General features: G+C 37.3%; 1 protein-coding gene and 1 long non-coding RNA gene across 5 annotated transcripts in view; one reads left to right on the top strand and one right to left on the bottom strand.

Moving 5' to 3' along the window:
* Positions 1-1,153: 1,153 nt before the first annotated feature.
* LOC117413493 (uncharacterized) lies at positions 1,154-4,561 on the bottom strand. The gene is made up of 2 exons (XR_004546053.3): positions 4,092-4,561; positions 1,154-2,043 (listed from the first exon to the last, which is right to left on the bottom strand). It is a non-coding gene; the product is annotated as an uncharacterized LOC117413493 (long non-coding RNA).
* A 38-nt stretch (positions 4,562-4,599) lies between these two features.
* The window catches only part of LOC117413492 (glucocorticoid receptor), a 60,315-nt gene continuing 54,050 nt past the window's right edge, over positions 4,600-10,864 (top strand). Inside the window, exons 1-2 of one of the 4 annotated variants that reach the window (XM_058996977.1) lie at positions 4,600-5,170; positions 7,528-8,705. In XM_058996977.1, the coding sequence (XP_058852960.1) occupies positions 7,552-8,705 (1,154 nt within the window). In that variant the 5' untranslated portion in view covers positions 4,600-5,170; positions 7,528-7,551. Of the gene's footprint in view, positions 5,171-5,556; positions 5,841-7,527; positions 8,706-10,864 lie in introns of those variants that run through there. The other 3 variants (XM_058996976.1, XM_034908484.2, XM_034908483.2) reach the window with 3 other exon arrangements.

Raw genomic sequence — 10,864 nt, 5'->3', positions numbered from 1 at the left:
AATGGAAATGCACGACAGGTTAGATTTATGGTATTGTTATTATTACCTCTTTATTTTTTAGATGTTGATGGCACACTCACATGCCCTATTCACTAACATGTCAGACTCTCTTGTTCTTGGATATCCAGACCCTGGTGTTGCCTTGTTTGCCTTTTAGATAAGTTAAGTATCACTGCAAAATGTTTTTTTTCAAATCTGAAATGGGGACAGGATAGAGACAACTATGTCTGCAGCAGGGGAGGTTAGGGGTGCATGTATTGCTAATGCTAATGCCAGGTAATGTTAACTAGACAGACACTAATCTGTGTACCAAATTGCTAAAGGAAAGCTGATGCACCTGGCAACAAAGAATGTGTTTAACTACAGGGTGTTATTTTGCTGGCAAACACAATTTGCTACAGAGGATATGAGCATGTGTTGTCCCATTGCTAAAGTGGGCACTATTTGGTTCATCTCTAGATCTTCTTTTTTTCTTCACTGACTGTACAGTAAACATGAGTATCCCTGTAGATCTGACAGAGAATCTCTTTGCATGAAGCAGGCCTCCGCTAGTATAGGAATGAGCGTGGCCAGTAGCTCACACAGCTTTGCCATTGGGTCTTATCATGGACTGAGATACTCATTACACACTGTGGGATAGTCATTTAAGTTCAATGTTCTTTAAAACCAAAACATCTACCTAAATCTCTCTGGTTTAGTAACCTGCAAAACTGTATAAATAATTATATAAAATTGGGTTGGGAACACAAACATTATATTTTTCTTGTCATCCAAGCCCCCCCCAAAAACACATTGTGTTCCATCTATTAATTACAGGTCTACCAATGTGTACCTTCTCATCTATATTCAAGTCTATTTCTGTACTTTTACTTTTGATAAAACAGAATGAATTTGTATGTGCTGTAAATGTTAAGTGCTTTTTTGATAAAGGCTGTAATTACGGATTAGCTTTGCCCATTTAAACAAGTTAATAAAAGTGTACTGATATTGTTTTTTCATACAGTATTGTATTAGTAGGTTATTACATGTACGTATTAACTATTTCTAGTTTGGCAAGTTATTATATTTTCTGGTATGGTGTGTCATTTTATAGAATAATTATTTCTTCAGCTTAGAATAATTCAGGAGGAATTTAAAATATTTTACAACGTGATCCATGCGCAACATGTGATGCCTTCATTTATTTTCAGTGAATGCTGCATTCAAAGCAGTCTGGAATAAATGGGGACATTATATAACAAGCAGGATAATTGGACATTACAGATCACACCCTGAGATACTTACAGTATTAGTTCTGCCGGTGAAAGCTAAGGGATGGTACACATAATTAGGTTACAGTTTTCTATAGAGTTTTTTTTGTCACTTTTTTCAACGTGTCGTATACAAGCTGATTAATAGTCTACTATACTGCCTTACTGGTGTTTTGTAATATCTACCTTAACACAATTTGTAATAAGCCCCTTCTGCCACTAATAATAAAGAACCTGCTCTTACTAACCGTATCACAAACCGTACCCTTTTTGTCTAGAACAGCATAAATATCATTGATAACAAACACTGAAACCAGTGAAACTAGCTCCTATATACAGTAGGTACTGTAAAAACAAAACACTTAAATTAGTCTTTAAATGTACAGGCACCATGCTGCGAGATGGGGCCTACTGTGTCTTCAGTGTTTCTCTGGTTAGGGGAGACATTTACAGAAAGCTAATGTTTCTACAATGCTGATTGAATCATCTTGTATCACATTCATACAGCCCCCAAAGTGGCAGGTTGTTTTTATTTCAGTCACATAGCAAAAGATTTAATTTACTGAAAACTGTATCTGCTTTATCTTATATTATTTGATTCATTTTCTTTAGGATTCTAGCCAATGATACTCAATCTGGCTGCAGCCTTGTAAGTCAGCAGCAGTAACGTGTTGCTTCCTGGACGATGTCACCCGCAGCACGCCAGAACTATAACAAGAAATCGGGGAGATTTTGTATAAACTAAAAGGAAGCTGATTGGTGTTCCATCAATGGCCATCAACTCTCAATACACCTGCAACCAAAATAAACACATGCATAAATACAACTGCAGGAATGTGCATACTTTAAATAGGGCTGTGTGAAAGATGCAGTATTCATATAAAAAGCGATGTGTGCATGACCAAATACTGTGATAATCTTAGGCCCCTTTTATTCTGAGCTGTGTACGTAACCCTCAGGCAAACTCCCATCCATTCAAGCTCTGTAGTACCTGCTCTGTCTGATCAAATTAGAGTGAGTCTGAGGGCTCTTTATTCAACCAATCTGTGGGAAAGTAAGCTGCTGCCATGTCACCATGGTGCATTTCCACATATCAGCATTAAATAATGAAAGAGTGCTTGTCTGAAAATCTTTGGTTTCTGTTTTAAGTATACTCAGAATCTGAGCTATTGATAGAAATATCATGTTTAAATGTAAGATTTTTTTCACATTGAATATTAAACCGTTCTTTTTTATTTTTTATTAAAGTTAAGATAAATATCCCACAGAGCAATTGTAGATTGGTAGTAAATGGATTACATTTAGGGTATCGCTGCTCTTATGGGATGCCTTGTTTAATAGAGAGAGAAAGAGAGAGAGAATAATAGATGGGCTTCAGTAAATTACAGGATAATAATTTCTTCTAGGGTTTCTGTGACGTCATAAACCCGAGATGGAATTGTTTTCCTGTAACTCACTGAAGAGGCCCATCTATTATTTTTTTTTATAATACATAGATACCCTTGTGATGCTAATATTAAAGAAAGACGAGGTTCAGCAGTACAGTTCTGTTTTTTTAAACGTAGTGTTTCAGTGCTGTACAGACGTTCTATGTCGTTATCCGTTTCTCCAGTTTCTCTGAGATACGAATGTACCAGCTTTACATCTTCTTTTTTTAAACGTATTCTCATTCTGTTGATCACTAATGAACATTTCTGTACTGTGGGTGTTGTCGAGTGATTGAAAACGAGACATTATGTGTTTGAATTGAAAGTGATGGTCTCGAGGAGTCGAATGGGTCAAAGTTCAAGTATATTTTCCTCTAGAGGAATTATCACTTTTTGATGTCACTGCTGTGGTTTTATGCCTTTTTTTTAATGGCCCAGGATGCAAATATAGCCTTATATATATATATATATATATATATATATATATATATATATATATTGAAGCAAGGACAAAGCAAAATATTTAGTGAAGGTAGATGGCTGAAAACTGGGGCTCAGTTGGATCCCTCAAACAAGTTTCCGAGCACTGACAAGTCTGGTTTTGTTTAACTTAGCCATTTATATAATAGATACGAACATGGATGACCCTTTTCCGTTACCTGGGCCCTTTCTGTAGATATTACATCTGATTTGGCTGATCCTTACTTGTCGGGTTTGTAGATTGTAAAATGTATTGAGAATTTAAGCATCTGTATATTTTGGTTAGTGGCATGAAAAACTCCATTGCCCGAAAGGAAGGCTGTGCAAAACTTTTTTTCTGTCAGCTGCACAATTGTTTAAATGTAGTGTGAAGTCATGGTGACATACAACGTCTATATTGGAGGAGTCCTAACCAATGTTTTAACATCCCTCACAGCCAAGTACTGTATGTAAGGATTGCTTATGTATCTAATTTACAATGCACATTCTGTAGTTCAGAGATAGCTGGCCCCATTCACAAACCTTTAATGTTGTATTGAAAAAAAAAAAAAAAGTGAATTAAATAAAGTTTGTAATCGATGAACATTTTCAGTCTCAAAATAGCGCACAATTTAATTGCACAATGGTAGCCGTTAACCCCATTAACATAGACCTGTCGTTAACCCAACACTTTAAATCTCAGATGTTGCATTTTTTATAGAAACGTGTTTACAGGGGGAGCATGTAAAGAATGACTGTAACTGTAAAACGTCATGACATTTCAATGGTTAACAAAAAATGCAACGCGAGTATAAGCATAGTTAGGAATATTAACTGTGAGACCCATACCGCTCATTTTAAATTGCCTAGCAAGACAAAAGCGAACTTCTATTTCACAGGAGACCTCACATTTTGTGCATGTCAAAGTCTCTTGAAAATTGGCAAAGTTACATACTTGCAGTTCAAAGTCTCTCGGCAGTAAATTTTCGTTTTGTTTCCGTCCTCATGGCGTCTGCGTAGATTTATTTGCGCTGCAAGGACATAGAAGGTCGAAAGTGTGAAAGGGGCTCCGAATGTCCTACATTAAGAACAGGATTGTCTTCCTGGTGGACTCAAATACGCTTGTGAATGGTTCTTGTTTTCAGTTGTATACGTGCGATGGGCGCCTTGGCTGTTGACTACACTGCGTCACAACATTCCAGTCTGTCTAGTCTCCATAACCTATCTTGAAACTTTTTTTTAAATTATTATTTCAAAGGATTTTTATAGCTACTACGTCACAATTTTACTGAATGCCTTAGGTCCTAAATGTAGAAATTATCCAAAATATTTCACAAGGAGTTGCATAAGGGTTGCAGCCTGGCCTCTTATTTTGGCAGGAATATCTTCCCTGTATACATCTTAAGCAACACCCTTCTGTGTGTGTGTGTTTTTTTTTTTTTTCCTTTCTATTTAGGATCGAGTCCCATATCTTACAAAAAAAACATCATTTGCCTGCGTTTGAATCATAGACAGTTCACACTTGCATAACGAGTTCGCAGCAATCAATCAAATAAAGGAGAGAAACGAAGCAGGCTCGAGTTTGTCAGGAGGCTTTTATTTTCCTTCTGAGTGGGGCGTGTACTCCGTTCAGCAAGCGACAACTCTCAAAAATATTTTGGCAGCGTGCATTTATTATAGGACCGAATTTGTCAAAACAACTTTTGAAGTGAAAAAAAAGTACTTTTGAAGGAGGTATATATCTATCTCTATCTCTATATGTATTATATATATAATTAACATTCAGTACTGACACTCTAAACGAGACCGACTGGTGATTTTTTGTGATATACCCGTGGCCACTGCAGCCTTCCTTACCAGCTGAGAACCGTAAACCTATTTTCGTCTTCGTTCTTGTGCACATATGCAGCGGCAATGCTACGGATACTAATTTGACAACTCGTTTGGAGTGACTTGATCTCGCGTTTTCTGCTGAATGGTGTTGAAGAAATGGCCTAGAATCGCCCCGTGTCAGAAATTAAATAAAAAAAAAAGGTCTGTATGTTTGATTTTTAAACTGGAGTTGATTACCTTTTTCGTTAATCTGTTTCTAATTATTTCTAAGTAGCTCGTTTGCCTGCACGGCTTCCTAACGGCTACAACGAAGTGCCGAAACCATACCACTGTGTCATTGTCACATTACAGAACGGCAATGTAGGCGAACTGAAATTAATTACAGCAACTTCATTGAATAGCTTTGTTGACACACGTAGTGTGTTACAAGTTTACCATATGCATCTTGTTAAATTATACGACACATAAATTAAGAATATAATTTTGAAGCTAAATATGTTGTCAGGAGATCTGAAAAATCACACAAGGACATAGTTTTTTTTTATTTTTTATTATCAGTTTCTTGGTTTTTTTTGTTTTTTTTTTGTCTTGCAAACAAGTCAGTTTTAAACGCAGTAGCTCCAGACAACCAACAGGTTGCACCACTGTGGTTGGTGCTGAACATTTGCAGGGCAGCGAGGGGTTATTGACGTTCGGAATAGGAAGCTCCATTTTGTACAGTTTTGTGGCGGATTCAACTGGTTTCTTTTTCTGTTAACGCAGAGAACTAGTGTGTTCATGTTTGACAAGTATTGGGCGCTCCCCCATGCGTGTCTTGTATACCAAGCTGTGGACAAGAAAAAATAACTATTCCGTGAGGGGCTTTGCTTCGGTAAGAACATTGTTGGAACTGTATTCGGCGTTGATTGAGCGATAAAATTTACTGTACATATTAATGCCAGTATCGCAAAATGCGCACCGCACGATTAAACGGCAGGATATAGTGGTTTATTGAAATTTAACAGTAAACAAATCGGGTTTGTTGTTTTAGAAAATTCTTATTGAGATTTTAAAACCGCTACAGTCGTGTGTGTATGACGAAGAGCGAAAACTTGTGACAGATTTGGAAGTTGCATAGAGATACAACGGAAACTATTTGTAGTCAATGTGACATGTTTGTGTATTTCTATCAATAACATTGACTTTAAACTGCGATGTTTTAGTTGTAAGCATTGTTGTACTTTTTAAAACAAACATAAGGTGTCCTCTGGGTTTCTAGTTAGAGAATCCAAATGTCTATTAATTTGTTTTAAACTGACAATAATGGTTAATATTAACCGTTTGGACTGTTTCCGTTTTGTGGAACTCGGCGTAAATAAACAAGGCGACTTTTCTGTTGTTGTTGCTAGTCTGCAAACCCACAGGGAGCCCTAACATGCTTGAGTCTGAGGAGTTAAGTTGCATCAACTTTTTGGGCGATTCCATGCTATTTTTCTGTCTGTTGTACCTTTCAAAATAAACCGTGAGGAGTAATAGACTACCTAACTGCTAGGGCTTTAAATTCATGTAAATGGTCTTAACTTTAACATACCGGTATTTTCTTTTAACATTCTCATTTATGTTTGTAATATATATTTATCATAACTTTTTTATTCCATGAAATCACAGATGAAAGTGTGTTAAATAATCCCCATTCTTGAGGTAAAATGGTGTAATTTATCTATTTTGGTTCTTCACAGCCTAGGGTTTTGTTGATGTCACCAGATGAGCGGGTTAAATGGCTGGCAAGTTAGTATTGTGATGCTTGTTGAGTGACTCACTGGATATGAGCACTAAAAATTCCATATAACTCAACTTTTCCATCATTAAGATGAACATGGACTTTATATTTGCAAATGCACGGTCCTGAATGTGGTACAACTATAGGCCTAATTTGTTAGAATATATTTTTCAGTTCAAATTTGGCTTTGGTTGTGTTGCTGGCTGCACTGGATTTTGTGTCTCAGACAGTATGAAAGCAATTTAAGAGAAGGCTAAACCACAACACATATTGACCTAAGGTGATTTTAAATGAAATTAAAGACCAACAATACAGTATATGTAAGATGCACATGACACTTTACAAGTTGTGTGCATGTGCTCGTTGGATCAGGAAATTAACACTTCCCATGATGGCTTTTCAGGTTACCAATATTTCAAACAAGTTAAGTTTTAAACGTGTTTATTTATGAAGTTTGGAGGTTTAATCAAGTCTTACATCCCAGTTGCATCAACTGTTTTTTGAGAACATAATAGTCACATAGTGTGCCAGCGTTTTTGCTGAACTGTAAATATTTAATGACACTGTCATTTTAGAGGAATACAACCTGCTAGCTGCAGAAAGCTTGGAAATGAAGTTATTAAATACAAGAGTGATTGATGTAGAGTAGAATTTCTTTTTTGTGTTAATAATTAAATTGTATCTCTCTCATATCATGTATATATGTAACATGCTACAGGTATTGCATTTTGTTTGTCAGTTATAAAAATATAACTGGAAAAATGTATTTATACTTACAGATGTTTGTATTCTTTTCTAGATATGATTGCACCCGTGGAAACTAATGGATGAGAGAGTACAGAGTTTTAATGGAGACGAGAGTCTGAAACTTGCAAGGTTTTGTGACCGAGGAGGAGATACAGCCTCCAGGGGTGGAGTAAGCACAATGTCAACTTCCACAGAATCCACAGTGGCTCAAGCAAGCACCAGTCTACACACAGTTGCCAGTGACATTTCAAATGGAGTAGGTAGCCATGCCCCCCAGAGGGAGCTTATGACAGCCGTTTCTACCTCCATGGGGCTTTACATGGAGTACACAGATTCAAAAGTGCTAGGGAGTAACTTGGGAATTCAGCAGCCGCAGACCCCAGGCAGTTTAACTTTAGGGGAAACCAACTTCACTCTATTGGAAGAGAGCATTGCAAACCTAAACAGGTCCTCCGGCGGTATCGATTCACTGAGCGCTGGATCTGACCCGTTTACGTTGAAATCTGAGGATTATTTGCCCATGGATAAGAGTGTTCTGGCTCTAGACCAGGATTCCTTTGCACAGGTTGGGAAAGACTCCAGTGTCAGCCCAAGGTTCTTTAATGATGACCAAAACACGCTTGACCTCTTGCAGGAGTATGATTTGCCCGTCTCTCCGAAAGGAGAGATGAACGGGAGCCCTTGGAACTTAAATGCTTTCTATGGCGAGGACGATGACTCTTTGCTTTCCCCGCTGGTCACAGAGGACCCCTTTCTTGCGGATATAACTAAAGACACCAAACCAACAATAATAAACAACAGTAGCTTAATAACTAATAACAAAAACGGCGGGGATCAACAGCTACTTAATCCCCCTGTCCCCACTATAAAATTGGAGAAAGAGAGCTTCATCGAGTTGTCCACACCTGGAGTAGTAAAGCAGGAGAATGCAAGCAGGAGCTACTGTCAGATGAGCGGCTCTTCATCTGACATGTCAAGCCCTCTTACTGTCCCCATTTCTGTTTGTGGGGTCAGCACCTCTGGCGGACAGACATACCACTATGGAGTGAGTGCCTCTCAGGCTGTGAATTTACAGCAGCAGGATCAGAAGCCTGTTTTTAATATGTACCCACCTCTCACTACGGTGGTTGATGGGTGGAATAGGAGCCAAGGATTTGGGGAAGCTACTGTGAGTCAGACGGGGAATGAAACCTTTTCCATCCAGGGTTTGCCTAATCCCAACTACCTAAGGTAAAAGACACTAAATTCCATGTATATTGTGCAGGTTACCTTCTGATAACATCCTTAGATCCACAAGCCTGAACTTCTCAACCTAGCATAAATGTTGTTTTGGTTTAAAAAAAAAAAAAAAAAAAAAAAAAAAAAGTAATAAAGTATTTCGTTTACAGGTTTAAAGCAATGCTGTCCAAAATTTTTAAATCAATTCTTACGTCGTAGAATTCTTTTAGTGCCTCCTCCAAATTAATTGTTCATAGGACCGTTTGGTTGTCCAGTTTTTTTTTTTTTTTTTTTTTGTTCAAATATTTCAAATACAACATGATAAACTGCTGCATCCTGGTGCTGTAAGAAAACCTGTGCTAATATGAGGTAAGAAAGTTACGCTCTGCCCAGAACATCATCTTCTGACTTTGTATTTCTGTCTGACACTGTTTCTTGGCTAATAAAGCCTTTTTTCCTTCAGAATGCTTGACGTGCCCTGTGTACACCTGTCACAGTTCACAGCATAACCAAACCAACACGTTTGATGTTACAAGTTACCAAAACTAAGCTATCTTTTATTTGGAATCCATAAAATCTGTGTTTTGATGTTTCAGCAAATGTCCCGACATTGAAGAAGACAATAAACTGGTTTGTTTAGCCTTACTCCGCATCTGTGTTTCGTCTGCATTATAGTGCGAGGAAGGAGATTATTTAGATTTCCAGTAGTGTCTATTTCCATTGTATTTCAGGCATCTCTTCACAAATGATGTTTTAAAAAACAAAACAAACACAAAGAAATGTTTGTTTTAACACAAACAGTAAAGATAGCAGATTTTGTTTTCCATTTTGGGAACATGTTGCAATGTACCTTCGCTTTATTTCCTTGGCTACGTAGGTTAAAGACTTTTTCTTCGTTGTGAAACAGTGTTTATTTGTGGCAAAGTTAGAAGCTAGATAATGAAATGATATGTGTAATTTTTCTATATTTTGTATTTTTTTTTTTTTTTTTTTTTTAAATGGACACAAGCGTCTGTCAGATAAAGTACCATCACAGAAAATACAAAAACAATAATGAATTAAAATTGAATTGTTTTGGGTAAAAATAGTCATTAATTCCTGTACCGCTTTTTAACACCTAGAATTTTTAATAGAAGCCCTTCGCTCAAGATCCTAATTTATTTTTTATGGTATGTGTTTTGTGTCACAGTCAGAGCTGAGTGTAAAATAGTATTTTAATTGAGCCTTTTTCCGCTACACCAAGACACAAGTCCCAGCAGAAATGATATTCTGTGTTTAGCTGTCAAATCAACATCTAAGTAAAGGTTTGGTTTGGTAACCCACAGCTACATGTGCATTCAGTTTTACCAATAGGAAACCAATCTGGTTTAGGTCTCAACTCCTAACAACAGTGTAGGGGCTGTACAATCCCTGACTAAACCTGTCTAGAAATACAGGTATGAAAACAGGGCCCTCCGTGTGTACAGGCCACAGCTATCTCGGTACAGAAATATAGCTGCAATAAATACCAAAGCAGAAACATAAGTGAAAGGAATTATTAAATATTAAGTGAGTAGCTGTGGGTTACCAAACATGTTCAAAAAATAAATAACAAAACCCAGTTCATTATTACCAGCCACAGGAATCTTTATTTGTCAATCCAGGTTACAGTTGGAGGTGGAAGGGTGTGTTATTAGCAGGCCACGTCTACAAAACCTGACAGACCAAATTTGGTTCTTCGCCTGAGTGTGCAGCCATCCAAATCTTCAGCTAAAACATGTGGGTCTGGCAACACTTGCGATTTTATACACTTTTTTTATTTGTGCTAGAGGCAGAGGAATTCCAGTCCTGTAAACATTGCAGAATAACTAATCCACAGTAGTTTGAAACGGTGAGGTGGGATAGCATGCTGATGATAATGTTTGATTGGTTTAGACACAGTATTTTAGTAGGTTCAGATGGGGCGTGTTGTAAACCTGTACACTGACTGCAGAAAACAAAACTGAGCTGCTTACAATTACAAAGCACAATCGAGGGACCAACTAAAACCAGCATTCAGAAATGGCATGAATAAATTTGCGTGGAAATTTTTCTTATGATACAGAATGTTCTACAATAAACTGTAACAAAATAGCAAACTGGTAACGTGCTGAATGAATTGAGTTGCTGCTGGGCTTTGTGAAGGACTAAAT

The sequence above is a fragment of the Acipenser ruthenus genome, chromosome 23 (assembly GCF_902713425.1).
Source record: "Acipenser ruthenus chromosome 23, fAciRut3.2 maternal haplotype, whole genome shotgun sequence".
NCBI lineage: Eukaryota > Metazoa > Chordata > Actinopteri > Acipenseriformes > Acipenseridae > Acipenser > Acipenser ruthenus.
This window is presented reverse-complemented; position numbering and strand designations above follow the sequence as displayed.